This window comes from Mirounga angustirostris, unplaced genomic scaffold (genome assembly GCF_029215605.1).
Source record: "Mirounga angustirostris isolate CCGP_5_RB_7025 unplaced genomic scaffold, mMirAng1.0.hap1 SCAF_1, whole genome shotgun sequence".
NCBI lineage: Eukaryota > Metazoa > Chordata > Mammalia > Carnivora > Phocidae > Mirounga > Mirounga angustirostris.
This window is the reverse complement of record NW_026991709.1, coordinates 1,752,737-1,778,599: the sequence shown is the minus strand read 5'-3', so window position 1 is coordinate 1,778,599 and position 25,863 is coordinate 1,752,737. Positions and strand designations below refer to the sequence as shown.

The 25,863-nt window shown below is 63.5% G+C and overlaps 1 protein-coding gene across 2 annotated transcripts; it reads right to left on the bottom strand.

Annotated features, from left to right (window-relative positions):
- ITGB2 (integrin subunit beta 2) lies at positions 1 to 25,629 on the bottom strand. Of its 2 annotated transcripts, none has more exons than XM_045902351.3 (16): positions 25,483 to 25,629; positions 17,902 to 17,962; positions 17,454 to 17,542; positions 14,662 to 14,842; positions 13,556 to 13,726; positions 12,766 to 13,007; positions 11,328 to 11,483; positions 10,256 to 10,351; positions 8,232 to 8,321; positions 6,919 to 7,059; positions 5,224 to 5,411; positions 4,872 to 5,116; positions 3,388 to 3,607; positions 2,795 to 3,000; positions 633 to 799; positions 1 to 478 (listed from the first exon to the last, which is right to left on the bottom strand). In XM_045902351.3, exons 2-16 carry the CDS (start codon positions 17,957 to 17,959, stop codon positions 416 to 418), a joined length of 2,313 nt encoding a protein of 770 aa, XP_045758307.1. In that variant the 5' UTR covers positions 17,960 to 17,962; positions 25,483 to 25,629; the 3' UTR covers positions 1 to 415. The 2 variants fall into 2 exon arrangements, with proteins under 2 accessions (XP_045758307.1, XP_045758309.1); XM_045902353.3 differs by lacking the exon at positions 25,483 to 25,629 and adding an exon at positions 21,402 to 21,495.
- Positions 25,630 to 25,863: the final 234 nt, after the last annotated feature.

The following is a 25,863-nucleotide window of genomic DNA, read 5'->3' as shown; positions in this document are numbered from 1 at the left end:
CTCGACTGAAGTTTTATTTATTTTTTCTATACACACAATTGGGAAACAGTATCATCAATGGGATGTGATTTTTATACCCTGATAAGTTCAAATATAAATAAATTTGTGCCACAATGAGATTGCCACTCTAAGTTTTATAGGAAAACACATCTAACCTCATAAGACCCAAGCAATTCCTTCTTCAAATCTCTACCACAAGGTCAGACACATCAGAGGGGGGAGGCTGTCCCTTCCGACATGTCCATATTGTCACCTGACCATACCTATTATTTCAACAGCAGAAAACAACAGTGGATTTTCGGTTAATGGGTGAAATTGTCAAGGATTGTGAGCCATATCCCTGGAGGAGCCTGGCGGAGATGTGATTTGGGGGTGTTTCCATCTGGTTCAGACAGCGCTGTCTTCACCAAGCGCCCTAACTCTCAGCAAACTTCGGGTTCATGACTGTCGTGGTGGCGCTCTTGAAAAGGGGGTTATCCTGGTGGGAAATGCAATGCAACTCATCAGTGGAGGGAAAGAAAGAGCCAGGAGTGGGGGTGACCTTCCCCTGGGTCCCAGCTCCGAGGACGAACTATGGGGGCGAGTGGACCAGTTGGGGGGGACCATCTCGACCCCCAGGGACAGCCACTCACATTGTTCCACTGGGACTTGAGCTTCTCCTTCTCAAATCGCTTGTACTCCCGGAGATCACTCAGGTGGGTCAGAGCCTTCCAGATGGCCAGCAGAAGGATGCCGATGAGCACAACTCCCGACACAGTGCCCCCCACAATGGGGGCGATTTTGGGGCCCCCCACACACTCTGAGGCAAGGAAGAGGCACACACACATTAGTGTCAGGCCCTGCCTGGCTCACCTGGCCCCCTGTGTGCCCTGCCCCAGGTCATTGCCCAGTGCTTAGGTGGACAGAGCCTTCCGGCCTCTGCGTTCACCATCAAGGCAAGAGATACGCGAGGGAGCCTGCAGCCCCCAGCCACGGAGGAAGGCCAGGCCCCGTGGTTCCAGGGGAAATATAAAGGCCCCTTGTTTACACAGAAAGAAAGTGGACCAAACAGCAGCCTCCTGACTCGGTTACCACCAGCTGGGACAGCCAATGGCCCCATCACCAAACCTTGCTGAGTGAGAGTTAATCTTCAGGCAGGAAATGGTGCCTGAGGCCCCCAACACCTCTTAGCTGAGTTTGGGGATGAGGACTCAGCTGGTGAAAGCCTTCCAGAGGAAACCAGGGCAGGGTCCTAACGCCCCGACCTCCTCCTTCAGGGCTGGGGGACAGGGGACAGAGCCCTTATTTACCTGCTCCTAGACACCCATGTTTCCCTGTGCTCCCTCCATCATCCTGGCCTTTCTAGAGAGCTTGAGCAACTTGGCCACGGCTGCACAAACCCAGACAGGACCCCAAATCTGCCCATCAGAGAAACCCAGCGAAAGCTCTCCATGCTGGCAGGCCGCAATCCACAGCCCCCAGGCACAAGCTGTGAACTCCCTGAACCCCACCTGCCTTCCTGGGGTTCCCACCATGGGGAGGGGAGCTGGGAGCAGAATCAGTCCTGCAAGGGCCCTGGTGGATGGCTTGCCCGCGCCTGCTGCATCCACCTGCAGGGCTGGACCTCCCAGCCCTATGCTCCCCTGCCCTCAGCCTCTCTGAGCAGGAAAAGGGGGGTGGGGGGTGCTGAGCGTCTGTGTGCCCCACACACCCCTGGGCGCCACTTGTCCGGAGCCCTGAAACCCATCCCACCATGCTCCCAAAGTCCCAGCACCCACATGTGTCCGTCACTGTCACCCACCCAGCGTGCCTCCTAAAAACTGGCCTGCCCACACACACCACCTGTTGGGGCCTGTGGATCTCCCTCCCGCTCCTCCCAGTCCCGTTCCCATGTTCCATTCAAGGGCAGGCTCTGTCCACGCCGCCCCCATGCCCCTGCCACCTCCACACGCGTCCCTCTCCACGCCACAGTGCCCACGTCCTGCAGCAGCCCCTCATGGCTCTGCATTCGGCTTTTGAAAATGCAGCTCCGATGTGTCCCTCGCTCTTCCGAAAACTGCTAACAGCTTCTTGGTATGTTTGGGGGGAGACCCAAATGCCTCGCAGGCCTCACAGGGGCCCCCTGAAAACCCAGAGCCAAGGGCCTCTGACCCACGGCCTTCTGTTCCCCCCGTACGGATGTCCCATCCTGTGGTCTTGGCTGCAGCGGTCCTCCTCCGAGAGACCGTCTGACCACTGACCTCAGGGCCACCTCTGACCTCAGGGCCACCCACCCCTGCCGCCATCTTTGTACCTCATGACTCTGGCCACAATCTCACGTTGTCTCGGGTACTGGCCAAGTATGTCCCCACCCCCTTGGAACGCGAGCCCCATGAGGACAGGATTGGTGTCCCCATGTCTTCAACCACTACTGGGCCAGGTATGGCCCTGGAGCGCAGTGCTGGACCAGCAAGCAGCATTCGGGAAAGCGTGCCGCCTGGGCTCCTGGCCCCAGGCCCCCCTCCAGGGCTGAGATCGGAGCCCACGGTGGTCCTCACACAGCTCTCCAAGGACCGGCTCTTGGGACCCATGCCTCCAAGCCCCAGGCAGCTGTCCAGTGGTTGGCACCCAGCCCAGAAACGTGCCCTGGTTCGGAACAGTGCTATCGCGGAGGGAACAAGCCATGAACCGCCTCCCACGGTTCACGATGTGAGCCAGGGAGAGGGGCCAGGGCAGGACCGTGGCTGTGGACACTTGCCTAACCCCCAGGCCATCCTTCCGAGTGAGGAGGGGCACCCTTGCCGGTGGCGGAGACACCCGGTCTCCCGGGCCTCACCTCGGGTGTCGTCCACGTGGATGTCGTAGCTGTCCCTGCCGACCCGCTGCCGCAGGGTGTAGGTGATCCAGCAGCCCTCCAGATCCCGCTCCTTGCACCTGCGGCCCTTTTCCGGGGGTTTGCTCAGCAGGCCCACGTTCCCGCACTCCACGCTGCAGTTCTTCCCCGAGGGGCTCTGGTCAAACTTGAGACACTGGGCGCAGGTGCTGCAGAGAAACATGCGTGGGAGCGCGAGCGTGGGTGTGAGTGTGTGCGCGGGCGTAGGCCTGAGTGCGGGCGTGAGCTTGGGCGTGGGCGCGAGCCTGGGTGTGGGCGCGAGCGTGATCGTGGGTGTGAGTGTGAGCACGGGCGTGAGCGCAGGCGTGAGTGTGAGCGCAAGCGTGTGGGCGTGAGCACGGGCGTGAGCGCACACACATGAGAGCTCGGCCCCAGGTGGTGGGAGAGGTCTGCTGGGGGTGGGCACCGAGCGGGGCTCCCGGGGGCGGGCGGGGGCCTGGCCGGCGGGGCCCGCCGTGACACGGGCGGGTGAGGGCCACGGGGAGGAGGCGTGGGGGGCGAGAGAAGAGCGCGGGGGGGGGCGAGGGGGCACTCACATGTACCGGCCGCAGGGCGACGGGCAGCCCAGGCAGTCCAGGCACAGGGGCGGCTGGTAGCCCGCATCGCACTCGCACACGTTACAGCGACAGCGGCCGCGCCCGTTGCACTCGAAGCCCTCGGCGCTCAGGCAGCCCCGGGTGGACCGCTCGCACTGGCAGGCCGAGCCCTCGAAGCCCTCCTTACAGTAGCACTTGCCGCAGGCACAGCTGCCCCGCTCTGCAGGACGGTGGCCGGGACTCAGCCCCGCCCGGCGGTCCGGCCGTCCCTGCCCCCGCTCGCCCGGGTCCGCCTGTCTTTCCACCCCACTGCCCGGCCCTCTGTCCGCACCTGCCCGCCGGGGTCCGTCTGTCCCTCCGTCCGCACCCCCGCTCGCCCGGGTCCACCTGTCCGTCCACCCCACCCCCCCGTCCCTCCGTCCGCACCCCCGCTCGCCCTGGTCCGCCTGTCCGTCCACCCCACTGCCCGGCCCTCTGTCCGCACCTGCCCGCCGAGGTCCGTCTGTCCCTCCGTCCGCACCCCCGCTCGCCCCGGGCCGCCTGTCCATCCACCCCACCCCCCATCCCCCCGTCCACACCCCCGCTTGCCCCGGTCCGCCTGTCCGTCCACCCCACCCCACCCCGTCCCTCTGTCTGCACCTGCCCGCCAGGGTCCGTCTGTCCCTCCGTCCGCACCCCCGCTCGCCCCGGGCCGCCTGTCCATCCACCCCACCCCCCATCCCGCCGTCCGCACCCCCGCTTGCCCCGGTCCGCCTGTCCGTCCACCCCACCCCCCCGTCCCTCCGTCCGCACCCCCGCTCGCCCGGGTCTGCCTGTCCATCCACCCCACTGCCCGGCCCTCTGTCCGCACCTGCCTGCCCGGGTCCGCCTGTCCGTCCACCCCACCCCCCCGTCCCTCCGTCCGCACCCCCGCTCGCCCGGGTCTGCCTGTCCGTCCACCCCACTGCCCGGCCCTCTGTCCGCACCTGCCTGCCCGGGTCCACCTGTCCGTCCACCCCACCCCCCCGTCCCTCCTTCCGCACCCCCGCTCGCCCGGGTCCGCCTGTCCGTCCACCCCACTGCCCGGCCCTCTGTCCGCACCTGCCCGCCGGGGTCCATCTGTCCCTCCGTCCGCACCCCCACTCGCCCGGGTCCGCCTGTCCGTCCACCCCACTGCCCGGCCCTCTGTCCGCACCTGCCCGCCGGGGTCCATCTGTCCCTCCGTCCGCACCCCCACTCGCCCGGGTCCGCCTGTCCATCCACCCCACCCCCCCGTCCCTCCGTCCGCACCCCCGCTCACCCGGGTCCGCCTGTCCGTCCACCCCACCCCCCGTCCCCCCGTCCACACCCCCGCTCGCCCGGGTCCGCCTATCCGTCCACCCCACTGCCCGGCCCTCTGTCCGCACCTGCCCGCCAGGGTCCATCTGTCCCTCCGTCTGCATCCCGCTCGCCCCGGGCCGCCTGTCCGTCCACACCGCCCGTCCCCCCGTCCGCTCCGTGCTCACCCTCGCCCCCGCAGACCCGCCCGTCGTAGCGCTCGCAGTTGACGTTGTCACACTCGCAGTAGCGCCCGAAGATCTTCTTGTTGGGCACGTCACTCGTGTGGCACACACACTGTCCGCAGAGGCAGTCCCCCAGCCCCGAGCAGAGGATGGAGCTGTTGTCGCGCCGGCAGCTGCCCTCCAGCTCCTGGCTGCTCCGGCCGTGCGTCTGGCACTCACAGCTCTTCCCGATGTAGCCGGCCTCACACCTGCAGCGGGAGCGGCGGGGCTCAGGGCCCGAGGGGCACGCGGGAGGCCGGCCCTCTCTCGGAGGCCGCTGGCCCTTGGCTGAAACCCCTGCTGGCGCCCCGCTCACCTGCAGATGCCGCACTCCAGGAAGCCCTTGCCGCCGCAGAGGCCGCGGGCCTGGCTCTCGGCCCGGCAGTGGCACTCACACTGAGGGAGGACTCGCACCGTCACCGTGTCCGTGAAGCCCAGTGCCCGGATGACGAAGGACTGCTCCTGGATGCACTCCGTGGCCGTGACCTTCACCTGGAAGGTAATCTGTCGCGGACAACAGCAGGGCTCAGGCGAGGCGGCGGTGGCGGGGCCACACTCTGTCCCATCTGCTCGCCTGATGGGACACAGGTTTGTCCAGGAGCCCGGCTGGGGCGGGGGGGGGTGGGCAGCCTTTCTCAAGGGTCCCAGGAGGGAGTGCAGGGAAGCGTGGGGAGGGGACGGCTGGAAGAACACAGAACACTCCGCATTAATCCAGGACTTGGGACTGGACATGAAAAAGAGAGAAGGCCGTCTGGAGCCCCAGAGTCAGAGGTGCAGGAACGTTGGGGCATTAGGCCCACCGGGGCCTTCCCAGCCATGCTGCTCCCCACACCCATCACCTCCTGGCTTGGCCTTAGACTGGGGGGTGCTTCTAGAATATTTTTAACATCCGTGCATTAGAAAGGAGACGTGGTGACTTGGGAAAGGACATGGATTTTCTCCTTATGTCTGGAATGCTGAGATGCCAGAATCCCGCAGGAAGCCCTAGATTCTGGATATGGAGTGTGCTCTGACCCTGAATAAAGGGTAGAAGATCACGCCCCAGGGGAACCAGGTGGGAGAGAGCAGAGTTCCTGCCGCCCACCTGCACCCCTGAAGTCAGCAGCTCAGAGCTTCGGGGAGCACTGACTTGTCAAAAGCAAGCCACACCCTAGGAACATTTAAATGAATTGCTACAGGGGACATTTAGGTAGAGCAGAAATACTAGGAAAAATGTGTAAGAAGCAATCAACTCATCAGAAGATTGAATAAATTCCCATGTGGGTCACTCAGGAAACATGTATATGCAACATTTAGCAAGTGACATAGTTGAGGATTGAATTCCAATGTCCTATCTAAAACCTCAATAAGAGCAAGTATTTTTGCTGAATATTAGTTCACAGCCGGAAAGAGGAAAAATTTAATTTTTACGGTCATAAGAAAATCAAAATATTATGGAAATAACTCAGCGCCTATTTCTAATCATCCCTGTGGCCCATGCTTTAATATCTTTGTCAAAAATCAAAATAGGAGCGCCAGGCTGGTTCAGTCAGGAGAGCGTCTGAGTCTTGATCTCAGGGTCATGAGTTCAAGCCCCACATTGGGTGTGGACCCACTTAAAAATAAATAAATAAAATTAAACACTCAAAGAAAAACCCCCAAAAGCCCAAAACACAAAACTCAGGAAACCAGACCAAAGCAAACCAGATGTGCGGACGGTGGAAAGTACTCCCTTCTTCGCTGGGACGCGCTGCGCAGCACCTGCCCCCAGGGGGCGCTGCCATTCCGCTCCGCCCTCCGTCTACACTGGCGGAGCCCGGGGCGGAGCAGTGTGCTCAGCCTGACCGCCGATCCTCTCCTTACCGCGCGAGACGGCCTTACACAAGCAGCGTCTGGCGCCTTGGAAAGGAGCTGGATCGGCAGCAGACGCTGGCCCCTGTCCCTCGCTTGTCCCTGTGCTAGCGGTGGGCCTGGGTGCACCCCCAGCTGTCCCTGGGAGAGAACCTTCCGGAAGGTTGGGACGGGGTCTCACCGGGTCGTTGATCTGGACGCCGTCGCAGTCCCCTCTGGGCTGGTCCACCTGCGATACCCCATTACTGCAGAAGGAGCTGTAGGTGACTTTCAGGGTGCTGGGGACCATGTTGTGGTCCAGAAAGACCCTGGAGGAGAGTTTCTGGGGGGGAAAGAGCGGCCGTGGTTTAGGGGTTCCTCCCACTGTCCTCGGGCCCTTCCTGGCCGATGGCGCCGATGCCTTTTCATTGCTCATCCCTCCCTCCACCCACGGAGAGCTGGGGCGGCAGCATGCCCCGTACCCCTGCAGGCAGTGGCGGGGCTACCAATGCCACGGCCCCCCAGGACAGGCCAGTGAGGGGCCAACGGGGACAGGCCACAGCCATGGGGAGGGGGCCTGCCGGTCCCACCCACCACCACGTGCCCAGCACCAGGCACGGGCTAGGAGCTGGGGGAACTGGGTAAATGAATGAGAGACAGACGGAGATGGAGACAGAGACGGAGAGAGACAGGGAGAGAGAGACAGAGGGTGAGGGAGAGACAGAGACAGAAAGACAGACACAGAGAGGGAGACAGAGAGAGACAACAACAGAGACAGAGAGGGAGACAGAGACAGACAAAAACAGAGACAGGGAGACAGAGAGAGACAGGGGGACAAAGAGACGGAGGGAGACAGAGACAGAGAGGGAGAGACAGAGGGACAAAGAGACAGAGGGAGAGACAGAGACAAAGAGGGAGAGACAGACACAGAGAGACAGAGGGACAAAGAGAGGGAGACAGAGAGAGAGGGAGGAACAGAGACAGACAGAGAGGGAGAGACAGAGACAGAAAGAGAGAGACAGAGACAGAGACACAGAGAGAAAGAGAGACAGACAGAGACAGAGAGACAGAGTCAGAGGCGAGTGAGCAGTGACAGTCGTGGGTGTGAAGACACAGGAGGGCCCGCCTTGGGGGTTTCGGGCTCCACAAGGGCACAAGGAGCAAACAACCCCTCACCAGAGCTCTAGCTCCATTCGAGGGCCCGGCACTTCCCGGGTGCTCTCAGCCTGCAGCATGTGGGGAGGCCACCAGAACTGCGGCCTAAGAGGAGGCTGGGTGCCCGTGTTTCAGGGAGGGCAGAGGTGAGGGTCAGGCAGGGCACAAACCACGCCATCCCCGGGGAAGGACCCGGCTGCCCCGTGGGAAGAGCCAGCATCCGCTAATCCAGAAGGCCTGATGGTGGCCCTGTGAGGCAGGGCTCCTCTCCGCAGACCCCCCTTCGGCTGGCCTGCGGCAGGGAGGGCAGGGGTCTGCCCCCAGCCCCGGGGACCCCTGTGGAGCGCCAGGGGCACTCACGTTGTAGGCGTTCTTGATGAGCTGCACCACATTGCTGGAGTCCTCTGACAGCTCCCCAACCGCTGACTTGGGGATGACCTCAGTGAGTTTCTGTTGGGCAAGGAGACCAGACCCGTCTCAGCTGGAGCCCTGGGGCCACGGAAGCCACAGCATCCCTGGGGTTTGTAACACCCCAGAGGGTTCCTTCTTGCTCGTAAAATGGCCCAGACTGCCCCTCCCCGCCCCCCCAGATAACTTATGGCTCTCAGTTAAGACCAGGTCAGTGGCTCAGGAACAGTCCATTTCCTTGCTGGGAGCACTCCTCCGTGGCCGACCTCCAGCTCGTGACCTGCTGGGAGAGCTGTCCCTCGCCACCATGACGGAGCGACCCGGCCGTGTGGATACGTCAGCTACGGCCAAGGGCAAAGAATCTCAAAATGTGCCAACACCGGCAGGAAGGGGTGAGGGGTGAGCATTTCAGTGTGTTGATGTAATTTAATTTTAGTGACGACTGTGGTAAGCAGGAATGGGGCCCTGGGCTCCAGCGGGCCGGGGGTCCGGTGGCGCCTGCGCATGGGCAGGCTGGAGCGCCCGTAACGCAGACAGGCCTGGGGCCAGCCTCCAGGACACCTCTGCGCCCCCTCCTCCCCTCACACTGTCTTTCACGGAAGACTGAGTCCTCGCTGTGTCTTACAGAACTGATGCTTGTGCCACTTCTCTGCCCCAAAGCTCCCCCCCGTGACTCCCCAGATAGAGTCCAGGTACGTCCACGGAGCCCACAAGGCCTGGCACAGCCCGGCCCCCAACCCCTGGTGGCCTCCACTGCCCTCTCCCCTCCACCCCTTGCGCAGGACCCCCCTGTGGCTCTGGGAAGCTGGGCTCTCCCCTGTCCTGTCCCTCCAACCTGCTCTCCCCTCAGTGTGGGGCACCTAGGACAGTCCAGCAAATGCTCTCCTTACAGGCTCTGGGTCGCCTTGATGCCCCTCACGCAGGAGCCCCATGAATGAGGGTCGGGAAACAGGCTCAGAAAGGCCCGGACACACTAGGGCATCGTCCATCCTGGGGGTTTGCAGTTCGAACCTCCTGCTTCTACTCCATCACAGCACCGTGCTGCCCCGACAGCAAAATCCCGGGACCAGCTGGGCCCCCTAGTACTGCCTGCCGGGTCCTGATGGTGCACCCGGCCATCAGCCCGGCGCGGAGCCCCGGTCCCTGTGGTTTGGCAAGCTTCCAGTGCCCACCCCAGGGGTTCTCCTGGACCCCTGCCCCTCCCCCTCCGCTGCATCTCCTGCAGGGTCCTGTCCCCTTTCGGAGTCTGGAAAACTGACAGTCGGAGCCGCGGGTCTCCGTCTTGGCGCCGGCCCCCCGCCAGCATCCCCCGCCCCAGAAGCGGCAGCAGGCGCCCCCACGGCGGAAGGCAGGGCTCGGGGAGGGTGGGGGGCCAGCAGGTGCTCTCACAGCGCACCAGAGCCGAGAGGAGGCCGCCCTGCTCATCCACAGACTGCGCGGGCACGGAAGGCAGAAACGCAAACGCGTGCCGGACAGAGGGCACCAGGGACAGAAAGTTCCCCGTGCCCTGGAAGAACCGAACAGGAACAGGCATTCCGTGAAGTCAGGAGGTCAGGACGGAGCAGGGCTCCCGGAGCAGAGGAGAAGAGTGGTCAGCGTGCGGGAGCTGGTTCCCTGGGCGGGGAGACAGCCCCGGCGGGGCGTTCCGGGGGCGCGTCCCTCTGGAACGCGCCCGGCCCACCCTGCGCACCCGACGGGGGAGGGACGCGCTGATGTCGCGATGCGCATGCGTACAAACCGAGGGCGGGGCCCGCAGCAGGAGTCGCTGTGTCGCAGCAGATACGGGAACACGGCGGCTGCGTCACAATGCGCCCACAGAGACCGTCCTCCTCGCCCGCGCGTCCGCGCCGCGCCCCGGGCCTCACCGGCTGCAGCGCCCCTCCGCCGCCCCCTGCCCGCCGCCACGCTGTACGGGAGCCTGCGCCAGCCGCCACGGCCCCGCCCCCCCCGCCCCCCAGGACCCCGGCTGCACCGACCTCGTAGGTTTTCACCATTCTCTTGGTCACCGCAAAGATGGGCTGGATGTTGTTTTCAGCCAGTTTGTGTGCCAGCTGGCCCACCGACGGGTAGTCCTGGAGGGGACGTCTGGTCAGGCGGCGCGGAGGTCAGGCACAGAGCCCCAGGCCCTCCGTCTGCGCCACCCAGGGCCCAGAGGCCCAGCCCCCCCACCCGAGCAGTTCAGGGTGCGGTGTCAGCTCGCAGCAGGCGAAGGCAAGCTCCTGCGACGGGACCAGACCAGAGGACGCTGACCTCCCCCCAGCCCCCTGGACTCCCTGTGCCGCCTGCTCCCTGCTCCTCTGGGGCAGAGCCCCTGACGCCGCAGCCCGGCCCCTGCGTTCCCTCCTGGGCCCCCTGTGCTGTCGGTCCCTCCGAGGACACGGGGACACGGGAGGGCCCCCTGGGCTGTCGGGCCCTCCGAGGACACGGGGACACGGGAGGGCCCCCTGGGCTGTCGGGCCCTACGGGGACACGGGAGGGCCCCCTGGGCTGTCGGTCCCTCCAAGGACACGACACAGGAGGGCCCCCTGTGCTGCCCGCTCCCTCCGAGGACACAGGGACACATGGACACGGGAGGGCCCACTGTGCTGTCGGTCCCTCCGAGGACACGGGGACACGGGAGGGCCCACTGTGCTGTCAGTCCCTCCGAGGACACGGGGACACGGGAGGGCCCCCTGGGCTGTCGGTCCCTCCGAGGACACGGGGACACGGGAGGGCCCCCTGGGCTGTCCGGCCCTCCGAGGACACGGGGACACGGGAGGGCCCCCTGGGCTGTCGGTCCCTCCGAGGACACGGGGACACGGGAGGGCCCCCTGGGCTGTCGGTCCCTCCGAGGACACGACACAGGAGGGCCCCCTGTGCTGCCCGCTCCCTCCGAGGACACGGGGACACATGGACACGGGAGGGCCCCCTGGGCTGTTGGGCCCTCCGAGGACATGGGGACACGGGAGGGCCCACTGTGCTGTCGGGCCCTCCGAGGACACGGGGACACAGGAGGGCCCTGGGCTGTCGGACCCTCCGAGGACATGGGGACACGGGAGGGCCACGCACGAATTCATTGCTGCGCTTGTATAGGTTGCCCTCCAGGTGGCAGCGGCCGTCATTGGGGGTCAGGATGGCACCCAGCTTCCCGTCACCCGCGAAGTGGAAGCCGTCGTCTGTGGCAAACACCAGCAGCCGAGTGACGTTGCGCCAGCCGATTTCCTCCTGGGAAGATGGCAGGGTGACGGGCCTCAGTTTCCCCAGTGGGCAGAGGGTGGTGGGGTAGCCTGGAGGCCGGTGCCGGGCTTGTGCCCCACTCCTGGCTCTCCCGGGGAGCAGGAGGACGCCGAGGCCGGACCCCAGCCGAGACCAGCCGCGGGACTCGGGGTCCCCCGTCCGGCCCGGATTCTAGCACCGTGGTCTGCTTGAGAAATGCCCACGCACACGGCCAGGTGGCTGGGGGGCTGTACGAACACCCTCTGGGGCCAATCAGACCAGGGACTAATCCTAAGGAGGTAGCCCCCCAAACAGAAAGAAATACAGAAATGTGTGTCACAACATGAAAACATGGTAGACACGAAAGATGAGAGAAACTGAAGGACTCACAAAGGGACACGGGTGGCCGGGGAGGCTCGCGACATGCGTGTCATAAAGCACAGCATCACACAAAAATAGAAAGGCGGTCGGTCCACGGGCCTGGGGGCCCACAGAGATGCTGGCAGATTGGAATCTGGTTTGTGAAGGTTTAAAACGGTGTCATAAAAAATAATAAAAATAAAAATAAATAATATTAAAAACAAAAAAAGGGGCTCCTGGGTGGCTCGGTCACTTGAGCATCTGACTCCGTTTCGGCTCAGGTCATGGTCTCAGGGTCGTGAGATCGAGCCCCACGTCAGGCTCTGCGCTCAGGGGGAGTCTGCTTGGGATTCTCCCCCTCTGCTGCTCCCCCTGCTTGTGCTCTCTCTCTCTCTCTCTCAAATAAATAAAATCTTAGAAAAAAAAAAAAAAGCCACGGTGTGGTCGGTACCATAACAGCATAGATACTGCAGGTGGGACGGAACCGGGCAGGACCACCAGGGTGGGCGGGGAGGCAGGGGGAGGGCAGGGCCACCAGGGTGGGCGGGGAGGCAGGGGGAGGGCTGCTGGGGCGAGGGCCGGCACAGACAGACATGGGGACGCCTGGTGGGGATGCCTCCTTCCGGGGGGGGGGGGGGGGGGGGGGAGGGGCGAGCCAGCGGCAGATGGTGACACTGGTCAGGAGTGGCCAGCATCACACTGCTCCGCGGCCTAGCCTTACAAGATCTTTATTAGATTGAGGCCTCAACAGAGTTGCCCAGGGTCACAGGCCCCTGGCGAAGTGTGTGGGTGCTTGGCAGGCCCCCCGGCTGTCCGGAAACCCGGGCCCATGGGGCCCTCTGCGGGCGGGGCCGGCCAGTGAGGGTGGCTCTGCGGCTGCAGGAGGGAGGTTTGGGGAAGGCTGGGGGCCGGGGCTGGGGCAGGACCTCACCAGGCACGCGGCGACCTGCATCATGGCGTCCAGCCCGCCCTCGGGGGCGTCCAGGTTTCCGGAAATCAGCTGCTTCCCGACCTCTGTCTGGAACTGGTTGGAGTTGTTGGTGAGCTTCAGCACGTGTCTGAAGGCGAACGGGGGCTGGCACTCCTTCTCCTTGTTGGGGCACGGGTTCTTCAGCTTCTCGGGGTGCGTGTTGACGAAGGGGAGCACCGTCTTGTCCACGAACGACCCGAAGCCTGAGGGGCAGGCAGGATGAGTGGGCGAGGGGGAGGCCGAGGCGGCGTGAGGCTGTGGGCCCACCCGCGAGCCTCAGTTTCCCTGCTGCGAACCAGGGCAGGCGAGAAAACACGACGGCGCGTGGGGGGGTCTGCGCGCGCCCACGTGCGTGAGTGTGATGGCGCACATGTGTGCGAGCACGAGCGTGTGCACGTCGGGCGTGCGGCCTGCGCGCAGAGACAATGGCTGGGGGGGCAGAGATGAAAGGCGGGTGTCCCCTTTGCCCCAGACTTGCACGGGAACACGGGCGGGTGCGTGTCAGGCGCCCAGGCCCCGCCGGCACTCGGTGTGCCTCGCGTGTGTCATACTATGGTGGTCTTTAACTTTGCATAAACAGAGGAAGTGGAGGGCTGCACGGCGTGACAGTGTCCGGGGAGCCAGCCCCCAGGAGTGGCCCAAGGGGGGCCGGGGGGGCCCTGGCAGAGCCCCCCAGTGCCCTGCGCTGCGTGGCTGTGGGGAGGCGTGTGAGCAGCGGGGCTGGCTGGGACGGGGCGGGGGGGCGCCTCACCGATGCGGCCGGACTCAGTGATTTCGTTGAGGGCCCGGAGCAGGTCACCGCCCAGCTTCTTGACGTTGATGAGGTCGTCCAGCATGGAGTAGGAGAGGTCCATCAGGTAGTACAGGTCGATGGGGTAACCCTTGGCCCGCCGGAAGGTCACGTTGAAGGCAGCCGCCTGACCTGCCGGCAGAGACGGGGGAGAGTCAGGGCGTCTAGGGGGCACCTGCGTGTCCTCCACAGGTCCCGAAACGCTCACAACGGCCCCTTCCCCCCGAGGCCTGTGGACGAGTCCCAGGGCACCCAGCTAGACTGGAGTTGCAGTAGGGAACACACATTCCCAGAAAGAACGTTCGGACACACTTCTGCTGCCGAGCACTGCTGAGAGGGAGGTGCACCTGGCAGCCAGGGCAAGCCTGCTCCGTCCCCGCACCAGCCCCTCCCCCCCATCCTGGTGCGGCCTGGGTCCCAGCCCCAGGGCGCTGCCTGGCCCACAGCAGCTGCTCAGCAAACGTGTGACGGGAGCGTGAATGACCGGGGGAGGGGCTGACTGGACTGTCTGTCTGTCTGTGCCTCCCACTCCCTGCTGGGCTGCCTGCCATCTTGGGGGTGGTGTTACAGGGCAGGCAGCTCCCCAGCCCTGCCCTGGCCTGTCCACAAGGTCCTGTTCCTTCACCATGTCCGCCTTCCCGAAGGCCACTTGTTGGAGCACTGGCAGGGTTCTGTGGTCAAATCAGTTTGAGCAACACTGATTTAAACAGTCGCTCAGGTTCCTTGGCTGCAGGACTTATCAGAGCCTTTACTCTGCCAAGAGCACCTGGCATTCTGACAGTGGGATAGAACAGTGTTTTCCAGATGGTTCCCTCTCCCATTTGGAAAGGACACAGAGCAGAAGCACGTAGCCGCAGATACCGGGTATGGGGGCATCCTCCTGCAGGCAGAGGGGAGAGGCCCACAGGGGAGCTCAGACGCTGCTCTTGAGGTTTCTAACAGTCCTTGGGGCTCGCCTACCTGCCGTCTGATCTGGTCACGTGGACATTTGTGCCACCAGTTGGCCCTGGCACCCAGAGTGACCGACACACACATGCTGGCTCACCCCCAGCTGAGGCCGAGCCTACCTGGTCTCAGGTAGAGCGTCACTTTCTGTGGGGACAGCTGCTGCTGGCCGTCCTTCTTGTCCTCCTGGGTCTCAGCCAGGCTCCTGGGGTCCATGATGTCGTCAGCCGCACATCCCTTCAACAATAGCTGCTTCCGGGTGTCACAGCGAACCGAGTCCGGCTCCCCTAGCCCAGTGAAGTTCTGAGGGGGGAGGGGTCAGGGGTCAGGAGGAGGGCAGAGAAAATGTGGGGGCCACACTGTGGGTGCTGCACAAGAGTGACCCTCAGGGTCATTTAAGGAGGCTGCCCCTCCTCATTTGCACCTGGGATTCAAAACAGATGTCCTCGCGGGGGTGGGGGTGGGGGTGGGTGGGAGGCTGGGCAGCTAGGAAGACACCTGCCTTCTGACGGCCTCTCCAGGAGGCTCCTAGATCACGCCAGTCTGGGAACAAGGGGCTTGCCCCCCATGGCCTCTGGCAGCAGAGATGACTGAAGGACCCATGTCTCTAGCCTCAGGCTGGCCCCTGGGGTCGCTCAGCAGCCCCAGGGCCAGGAGCAGCCTGCTGGGGCACCTGGCCGGGGGTGGCCATGCAGAAGCTTCGGTGGGGGCGCCCTCCCGAGAGAAAGCACGTGGGACCCCTGGAGCCCTGGCACACAGGCTGGGACTCTGGGCCAAGCCCCTCGCTGTTCGGAGAGGAGCGTGGGGGTCCTGGGTTCAGGGTAGTGTCCTCATGCCCACTTTGCCCCCATAAACGGGGCAGGAGCAGGGCCCCCATTCCATGGGTCCTCGCGCTAGGCCAAGGAAGGGCGCGCTACAGAACACGATACCTCTCTCTGCTTCCTTTCAGGGAAGGGGACTCGGGAAGGGTAAGGCAGCGGTGTGGGGCTGGCTGCCTGCGGCAGGGCCTGTGACCACAGGGCGGCCATAGCGGGGCGGGGAGGGCTGGCACTTCCCCTTGGAGCTCTGTCAATGCTTAAGAACTTGAGAAATCAAGTGAACTCCCCAGGAACTGAGAAAAGCTTCCCATGTAATCCGCGTGGAAGCTACCAGCCTCACTGCATGTCCAACAAATCGAATAAGCTCACTGAGGGGCTGAGGAGCTCCAACCCGCTGGGGGACATTTCAGCCCCCGGGCTGTGGCCACATCGCATCCAAGGGGAGAGACCACACCCCACACCCCACTTCTCCGTAGGCTGCTTGTGGGCTGGCCTCAGAAGCTCCTGTCAGAGCATCGAGGGAACGAGAAAATGAGGAAATGTGTTGCGGATGTCAGGAGCCCGGCTTCTCCTGAAAGGGAACCAGGAACTTCCAGAGAAACATTCCACGCTTGGGGCCAGGACGTAGGTCTGGGCCTGGGGCATCTTATTCTAGAGGAAGAAAGCGCTCAAAAATAAAAAGCAAAAACAAAAAAATGATGAGGGGCGTGCCAGTGGGACACAGAGCCTGGGGAGGGGGCTCCCAGCGGCCCAATCTGGAACTATTTGAGCCTCAAAATGACAGGGATAGGGGCGCCTGGGTGGCTCAGTCGGTTAAGCGACTGCCTTCGGCTCAGGTCATGATCCTGGAGTCCCTGGATCGAGTCCCGCATCGGGCTCCCTGCTCCGCGGGGAGCCTGCTTCTCCCTCTGCCTCTGTCTCTCTCTCTCTCTGTCTCTCATGAATAAATAAATAAAATCTTTAAAAAAAAAAAATGACAGGGATACATTATAAGCTACTGAATAAAATAAAACTCTAAAACTCTATGGGTCCACGTGGATGAGAGAGAGACAGGAGGAGAAGGACAAACTCCTCCTTACATTAGAAGCCCTTACAGGAGTTTATGACCTGGACGCCACCCCTCTGCAGCCCTCGCGGTACTGAGCGACTCAGGCACGAAGCACCCGGGGTGCTCCCGTGAGGGGTGTGGGCCTGACGGGAAGGGAAGGTCTCCTGGCCCCGGCGCATCTCCCCACAAGTTACTGATTCACCGCAGAGTAAATACTGGTATCCTGGTGGGGAAGCCTCCTGATGCCACCTCAGCTGAGTGGTCCAAGCTAGCCGGGGACCCGTGCTGGGACGTGGTGACGGCGTGAGCCCGGTGCAGGGCTCCTGCTCAAACTCAGGCCCTGGACCGGAGCAGAGGGAGCGCCGGGCCTTCGACATGGTTGCTGCTCTGCACTCATCAATGTCAAGGATGTGCAAGACGGAGCAGAGGGGGTTCTCTGTCACGGCTCCGGGAGACTAAAGGGACAGGACCGCCGTGGGCAGAACGGATCCTGGGTCATCCACAGCCCGAGGCAAACGCTGCCAAAGGCATCCCTGGGACCGCTGGAAATATTTGCGTAGGGCGTGCAGATGTGATCCCGCGCCCTGGCAGCTGTCCTGTCTTGGAAGAGCGCACTGTGGGTCTCTGGGGGGATGCCTTGCGCTTGAGAAGGAGGTGGGACGTATTAAGGATGAAGGGGCTTCAGGTCTGCAGTCTACTCTCAAATGCTTGAGAAAAAATAATAATGCGTGTGCATGCATGCAACGTCAAAACCTAAGGGACCCCCAGGGCAGGAGGGCGTGGTCAGGATCTGGGGCGGGGGGTCCTGAGGGGAGGAGGCCATGGTCGGGGTCTGGGGGCGTCCCGGGGGGAGGAGGGCATGGTCGGGGTCTGGGGGGTCCCGGGGGAGGAGGGTGTGGTCAGGGTCTGGGGAAACAGAGTGGTGGCGCCCCTGGGTGCCAGCAGTTCCAGAAGCAGAGCGAGGATGCCCAACCCGGGGGTCGGGCACGGGGACGGCAGCCCAGGCGCGAGGCCCCTTGGTGGCCACGCGGGGCATGGTGGCTCTTACCAGCTTCTGGCACCAGGCGCAGCCAGGGCCCGACTCCACACAGTCCCGGCAGGTGCTGACTTTGTACTTGGTGCACTCCTGGCAGAAGGCTGGGGGCAAGAGGACGCGGCCTGTGAGCGGTGCCTGCCCGCGGGTCCACCGACAGAGCCCACGGAGCCGCAGGTGCTCAGGCTGCCGCAATGGGGCGGGGGCAGGAGAGCCCAAAACGGGTGGGGTGTGGGGGAGAAGGAGGGTCGGCAGGAGGGCCAGGAAGGGAGGGCGGAAGGCAGGCTTCATGGGCCATGCCTCCAGGAGTGTGGGGACACTGCAGAGTGTGGGGACACTGAGGCCGCAGGCTGGGACTTGCTCCCAGTGGCACAGTCCTTCTGAAGCGGCCCCTGGAGCTCAGCCCGGGAGGGAGCCTGGGGGCGGGCCCCTTTCTTTCCGACCCAGGATGCAGAGAACTCACCTGACCAGAGGCAGAGCAGACCCCCCAGCGAGAGCAGCAGGGCGCGCTGGCGCAGCATGTCCTGCAGAGGGAAGGGGTCAGGGACAGGGCCTTGACCCCAGACACCGGGGCTGGCTGGCCTACAGGCGCAGAGCTGGGAGGGCCCCGTCCCCGCCGCCCCGGCTGGGGAGCACTGGGCCGAGCCCAGCCGGGGCCTTCCCCGCGACAGCTTGGGTGGTGTGGCGTGGGCCCAGGGGCCTCCAAGGACGGGCGGGAGGCACACGTGCAGATGCCCACCACGTGCACATCACACACATCACATGTGGTGCTGCACGCTCCGGGTCACGCCTGAGTCCCACGGGAACTGATAGCTGAGCTCCGAGCGGAGCCTCGCTCGGCCCAGGCCTCCTGGTGGCTGCAGAACCAGGACCAGGCTGCGAAGTAGCCGGAGCGCCTCCCGGGCACCAGGCCCGAGCCAGCCACCTGCTCAGACGCCCCTGCAGGAGGGCGAGCGAGTGTACAGAGTCCGCGTCTGCCTTGCCCGAGGCCACAGCTCTAGGTGACCGTGATTCTGTTTGTCCTTAAAAACTCAGCACCTGAGGTAAGGCGTGGACGGGGCCTGTCGCCCCCCAGAGGCAAGGTCGTTGGGGGAGGCCTGGCATTCAAGGTCTTGTTCTGGGTCCTCAGGGCAGACGGGGCGCCTTCTGACCCGTGGCCTGCTGGGCAGTGGTCAGCATGGACAACATCGCCCACCCCTGAGAGTGCCCGAGTCGGGGGCTGCCAGACCCGGGCTGGGCCCAAAGCAGGAACGCCCCTCCGGGTGGCCCCCCCGCCCCCCCCGCCCCCCTTCCCCCCATCTCACAACTCTGCAGCCGGCTGTGGTCTTTCTACTTGGCCAAGAGAGCAGACAAGGGGCAGAGAAGCCAGAATCGGGTGACAGGGAGGAAGGGGCCTGTTCGATCAGAAACAGAGATCGATAGGGCCCACCCAGAACGTGACGGGAATGCCAGCTCCTCTCCCCGCGGCAGGCCTCTGGGGCTCCTGGGGCTCGCCACCCAGCACGCGGCCTAGTGGTGGGGGGCTGGGAGGGTATCCCTGTGTGGTCCCCGCCTCGGCCCGTGGGGCTCCCGGTGTGGCCTCTAAGTGGGCCCCCCCTTGCTCTCCTGTAACACCTGCCTCTGCACCAGGGGGGGGCTCTGGGTGAGGGAGAGCCGGCCAGGGGCTCGAGGGGGGTCCTGTGTTTCAAAGGCCTGCCCAGCCTCAAGCTCCCTGACCCTCCTGCTCCCTGGTCCCCACCAAGATTATAATCAGGACCCAGAAATGTCACAACGGAACAGTCCGTCCTTCCCTTTCAGGGTCAAAAGCAGAAGCCATGTAGCACAGTGGCTTCCTGGGTCAGAGCAGCGGGCGGATGGGCCTGGGAGGCAGCTTGGGTTTCACGCCAGGCCCAGTCTGTGTCTCCCAGCCAGAGGCGTGGGGCTCAGGCCAAGGCCGGCCGTGGCCAGCCCCTGCTTCGATCTGGGTCCCTGCAAAGTTCCACAGCTGGCCGTGCTGCCTCGAGGGTCCCCACCAACCCCGGGCCCACCCGGCCACTGCCATGGGCACATTCGGCCTCTGGGGACCCCCACCCCACCCCAAGGCTGCTCAAGTAGAGGGTGGGAGCGCCCTCCCCAAGCACCCCAGTCATGCGCGAGCTCCGGCAGGGTGAGCTGGTACCACGGCCCCAGGGCAGGGGCAGCCCCACTCACTCTCCTGTGGCCACGGACCGGGCCCCCAAACATTCCCAACAGCCAGCATGTAAGCTCCATGGGTGTGGGAAAACTGAGGTCCCGAGCAGCAGCAGGATGTGGCCTGGGTGCCAATTTGGCTGGCATACCCCTCCCACAGAGAGGGAGAGAGCCTCACTGATGGCAAGACAACCCACAGGCTGCGAGGTCCTGACCCTGACCTTAGGAAGCTGGGCGGGGTGGGGAGCTGCCCTCTCCTCAAGTGCTCCTTGCCCACTGGAGCACCGGGCCGCCACGGGGACGGCTGCCACAGGGACAGCTGCACCCCAGCCCGCGGGTCCCTCAGCCTCTGGGGGCAGGATGCCTGGACACGTGCAGCTCTGGGAGCTCAGAGGGAGGATGGAGCTCGGTGAGGAGGAGAAGGAGGAGGGGGAGGAGGAGGAGGAGGAAGAAGAGGAGGAGGAAGGGGGAGGAGGAGGAGGAAGGGGAGGAGGAGGAGAGGGAGGAGGGGGAGGAGGAGGAAGGGGAGGAGGAGGAGGAAGGGGAGGAGGAGGAGGAAGGGGAGGGGGAAGGGGAGGAGGAGGAGGAAGGGGGGAGGAGGAGGAAGGGGAGGAGGAGGAGGAAGGGGGGAGGAGGAGGAAGGGGAGGAGGAGGAGGAAGGGGGAGGAGGAGGAAGGGGGAGGAGGAGGAAGGGGAGGAGGAGGAGGAAGGGGAGGAGGAGGAGAGGGAGGAGGGGGAGGAGGAGGAAGGGGAGGAGGAGGAGGAAGGGGAGGAGGAGGAGGAAGGGGAGGGGGAAGGGGAGGAGGAGGAGGAAGGGGGGAGGAGGGGGAAGGGGAGGAGGAGGAGGAAGGGGGGAGGAGGAGGAAGGGGAGGAGGAGGAGGAAGGGGGGAGGAGGAGGAAGGGGAGGAGGAGGAGGAAGGGGGGAGGAGGAGGAAGGGGGGAGGAGGAGGAAGGGGAGGAGGAGGAAGGGGAGGAGGAGGAGGAAGGGGAGGAGGAGGAGAGGGAGGAGGGGGAGGAGGAGGAAGGGGAGGAGGAGGAGGAAGGGGAGGAGGAGGAGGAAGGGGAGGGGGAAGGGGAGGAGGAGGAGGAAGGGGGGGGAGGAGGAGGAAGGGGAGGAGGAGGAGGAAGGGGGGAGGAGGAGGAAGGGGAGGAGGAGGAGGAAGGGGGGAGGAGGAGGAAGGGGAGGAGGAGGAAGGGGGGAGGAGGAGGAAGGGGAGGAGGAGGAAGGGGAGGGGGAGGAGGAAGGGGAGGAGGAGGAAGGGGGAGGGGGAGGAGGAGGAAGAGGAGGAGGAGGAGGAGGAAGGCGAGGGGGAAGGGGAGGAGGAGGAAAGGGAGGAGGAGGAAGGGGAGGAGGAGGAAAGGGAGGAGGAGGAAGGGGAGGAGGAGGAGGAGGAAAGGGAGGAAGGGAAGGAGCGCAAGCTCCAGGGTTCGGCTGGTCCCTGGCCCAGCCTGTGGGGCTCGGGCACTCCCCGCCGCCCTGCCACCTGAGGGATGGTACCCCGCTCCACCACGGGCCCTTCGGCCTCACTTCCCCCGAGAGAAGGGCGGGCCCCTCACAGGCCAAGGTGCTTGAGAAACCCAAGGCCATCGGCTATGAGGACTTTGCGACAGTCACCCTCGCACACCCCTGCCCGCCAAGGGGATGCTAGTGCAACCTGAGGGCAACTGCGGGAAGTCGTGGGTCTGGGAGTCCCCCACAGGGTGGCTTCCTGGAGACCCCCGCAACCCGGGCCTGGCGCTCTCCCCGCCCCAGCCCCAAGCGCCCCCAAATGAATGCAGTGAACCAGGGTCACCTGCAGAAGGAGAAAGCTCTGAGCAGCCAGGTTCTCTGAGCGGAGGGAGTCTTAGAAGAACAATGTAACACATTCCTTCCAAATCTCACACACACACACCCCATATTTGGTAAAAGACAAGAAAAAGCGGAAACATTAGAAAACACATGGGGCAGTAGGCAGAGGGAGGGCACAGCATCTGAGTCAGGACAGCAAGCTGATGTCAGATCAGGCTTCCTGTCAAAGACGAGGAAGGGAACAAAGACAAAAGAAATGCAGATAAAATGAAATCTTACTACCTGGCAGGCAGCCGGGGGACAAACAGGGACAAACAGCTGAGACAGGAACTCACAACTACATGGATGCTCATGCTTTGCTGGAGACAAGAAGCAGCCCCAGCTTCCAATAGCCTGACCTCCAGGATCCTCTAAGTCTTTTATGAAAATCCCTTTAGAAACTTCCTTTATCTCTACGCCCCCACTGTAAAAGTTTATAACCAACAGCTCCTCACAATCCCAGTGCGGCTCTTCTGCCTACGGTCCCATCCCCGTGCTTTCATAAACACACCTTTTTGCATGGAAAACGTCTCAAGAATTCTTTCTTGGCCATCAGCTCACATCACATCAAAAGAAGAAGGTTTTGCAAAAGTGCAAACCCTCAGACCAGGCCACTCTCGATCCCAAGGGCTCATTGCACCTGCAGGCTGGTGGGGTCAAAGAACCAATCCACCCACCGAGGCTTACAAGAGGCACGCCCCAAATCGGGTGACAGGGGTGGGGTGGGGGAGGCGCAGGTGGCAAAGTTCAAAGATTGGGGGCAGAGCAGGGAGGCAGGTGGGGGGTTGGGGTAAGTGGGTGATGGGCACGAAGGAGGGCATGTGATGTGATGAGCACTGGGTGTTGTATGCAAGTGGTTAATCACTGAATTTCAGAACCTCTGAAATTGAAAAAGAAAGGAAAAAGATGGGAGGCAGGGGACCCCTTCTGTACTCACTCCAGTAGCTGCAGGACTCAAAGCATTTTCATGGAAAAAAAAAAAAAGCCAATGTCTACAATGGATCTGAACTAGGCATCAGCCTTTTTAAACCAGAAGACAAAATGTGGAGCTTCTGGTTCCTACAAAAACACCCAGAATTGGACAGAAGCTGCATGCCGCAGGGAGGCTGGAACCAGCGTGCTCAGAGCTCGGAGGCTCTGGACAGACCCAGGGGACAGAAGGGGCAGAGGCCGGAGGAGGCGAGACCTGCGTGTCCTCTGAACCCAGCCCCACAAGTGTTTGAGGGACCTGTCCACGGTGTGGAGTCTGAGAGCAGACCACAGTTTGTGACCGCAGGGAACACAATGAGATTCTCCCACGTATTCATTAGAAAAGGAATATCTCGTGAGCCAAAGAGGAGTCCACATTGTATTTGCAGGGAAAAGCATGTGTCTGCGATGGGGACGTGAAGCCGATGCCCTGTGGGCCCTGGCCGTGGACAAGGACAGAGGGGACCGGACGGCACACAGATTCAGAAGTGGCGGAAAGAGCAGGAAAGCTTTGGTGAGGGAGGCAGGAAACACGCAGAGAAGGGTGCCCATCGTGAGTTGGAAAACAAACAAAAAAGCTAAAATCGACAAACACATCAGAACCTGTTCCCTTGAAAAAGGCAACAGAGTTGGTCTGAGGATGGTCAAGCAGCTTTGGGAAAAGCCGCCTAGAGGGCGGCTGTGCGATCGTGGGGGGCCGGGCAGCGTGGCCGTGGCTGAGTCAGAGACTGTGAGTGGGCTGCGCCCCAGCCTTCAAAGGGGACGAGCAGAAGTGGGGGTTCCCCAGGAAGGGGCCCCTTCACACCGGAGACCCACGTAGACTCCGTGTGGGGAAACAGGATGATGAAAGAGCCGGAAGAATGTGTATCTCCAAATCGGGAAAACTGAAGCGTAAAAACTAAGGAAGAAAATGTCAAGACAGATGGACTCTAAAAGAACGAATCTGCATAAAACAGAGGACATGTAGTAACTGTAATGCAAAAGGGCAGGGGTCATTGCGTGGCAGGGAGGTGTTAGAAGTCTGGAACAGAGGCAGATGCCCCGGCGGGGGGCGGGACGGGAGGGTCGTCACAGCGGCTGGTGCGGCGTCTCTGGCTGGCTGCCCGCTCCGTCTACGCAGCCGATGCGGCCGCCTGCCCAGCTGTCCGGCTGGAAAATATTTCTCCCACTTGGGAGGCCCTCCCAGGGGGCCCCCCAGCAGAGAAAGTGTGGGAGCGCCTGTTAGGGCAACTCAGGTTTCCTGGAAAAAAGTAAAAGCGAATGTCCCCCAGGGGCCTACGTTTCTGCCTGGGCGGTGGCCCGGGGATGTCTGTGCTGAGCGGGGGACCCGCGCCAGGGGCTCCCGTGGAAGCCAGGGTCTGCTGGCTGCCCGACCCCCCAGGGAAGGGGGCAATCACGTATTTGATTACAGAGTCAGGGGGAGTTTGAGCTATGGGTCGCCCCCTGTTGTAGGGGGAGCTTCCTCCCGGCTGCAGACAGGTCCCTCCCATCCCCAGAGAGCAGGCAGCGCCCTCCGCAGGACAGTCTGCAAGGTCCTTGCTGGTCTCAGCGCTCCGTCCCTCACGAAATCTCTAGGCAATGCCCGTATTTGCCCTGGGCCTGCGCCCCTGTGTTGCACCCAGATTTCGTGAGGGCCCAAGGCCGAGCCTTCGGGAGATGGCCTCACAGACTCCCTTCCCAGGGCGAAGCCCAGCGGCCATCCTGAGCCCCCTCCCCATGCTTGCACACAGGCGCCTCTGCTCCTCGCTCAGGGATCCACCTACCGGCTCTGCGGAGAAGCAGGCGTGAGCCCCATTGCAGCGACACCGGGCAGAACTGGTCCCCCACCCTCACAGGAGCCCTGCCTGGGCCACTCGCAGCCAGCCCAGCCCGCGGTTACCTGGATGGCAGGCGTCCACAGAGGGAAGCCCTGTGCCTGCACAGGATGCGGAACTGAGCGAGGGCTCGGCCACTGACACCAGAACCTTCCGCGAGGACCACGGGGCGAGCTCCACCCTCACCCCTGGCTGCCCCTCCTCCTCGTCCACTCGGGGTCCCAGGTGCCCTCCACCTCCAGCAGGTGTGGAGAGCCCAGCTGGGGACAGCAGGGCAGGATCCCAGCCCTGGGTCGGGGGAAGAGGACAGGGCGCCAGGAGGACGTGAGACCAGGGGACGGGGCGGGGTGTGCAGTGTTGGCTGGAATCCAGGGGGACCCCGGGGTCCTGACCCCCCACTCCCAGGAGACTGGCTGTGGGACGTTTAGTCACGTACCTAACATCTGTCCCCTAAAACCCAGCTGTCACGTGACACCTTCACAGCATTAGGCCTGCCGACCCTCTGAGAGTCTGGGAGGTGGACCCAGCAGCAGCAGAATGCACGCGCACACACACCTGCACACCTACACAAAGCTCACACAGAACGCTCAGCTGCGCACCTCACCTACTCAGATACTTCAGTGAACATGCTTACAGCTCCGTGCACACATGCTCACACACAGTCTCACATCACACGCTTACACACAGTACGTGTATCCTCTCACACCTGCACACACACTCACACACACACACTCTGTGGGAGGACAGACCACCACAGCCAACCTTGGAGAGCATGGAGAGGACGGGGTCTCAAACAGGAAGAGGAAGGCGGGCTGGGGCCCCCAGACTCCCCGTACGGCCCTGGCTCCACGCACTCTGGCCCCTCCGGGAGGGTCTTGCCTGCCCCCCGGCCTCCTGCGGGCTCTGCAGGGCCTCACGGCCCCCACGTCGGGGGCTCAGTAAGTGTCTGGGGCTTGTCCAGAGACCCTAGACCCCGTGGCCAAGGCCTGAGCCCATGCCCCGTCCTCCTGCCACGCTGGGTCCTGCCCCCCGTTGCAGACGCTCACACTGCTCTGCGTGGCCCTGCCCGCGGTGGGCACAGCACTCCCCCTTGCTGGATCTTGGTCAAAGGGGGCCTGGAGCGGACAAGCCCAGGGCGGGTAACGGGGACCAGGGCTGCCGGGCCCTCTCCAGGGCTGGGCCACTCCCGGGTGAAGAGCCGCAGGGCCCACCTGTTCCCGCTAGAAAACAAGCCTGGACACAGAGGAGCCCCTGTCCACTCACCCCGCTGATGCCCTGGCGACCTCGGTGGGTGTCCTGGCCGGGCAGGGAGGGGGCGGCAGCTCCGTTGGTATCCGGTGGAGCTGCTGCCCAGGCGAGCCGATGGGCCAGTGAGCCCCGATGCTGAGGGCACGGCGCTTCCTGTTCCAAGCTGCTTTGGAGGAAGTACTTACATGTGGCTGATTGCACCACGGGTGGCCCGTCAGACGCCAGCCCTGCGCGCTGCCCGGGCTCCCCGCCCGGGGGTACCCGAGGGAGACCCCACAAGCACACGAGGGACTTGCCTTTCCTTACACACCTCCCGGTGAGGAGCAGAGCAGCACGAAAGGAGGGATGAGTATGGCGGACCAGGTACGCTGGTGGCAACAAGGACTCACCCCTGTG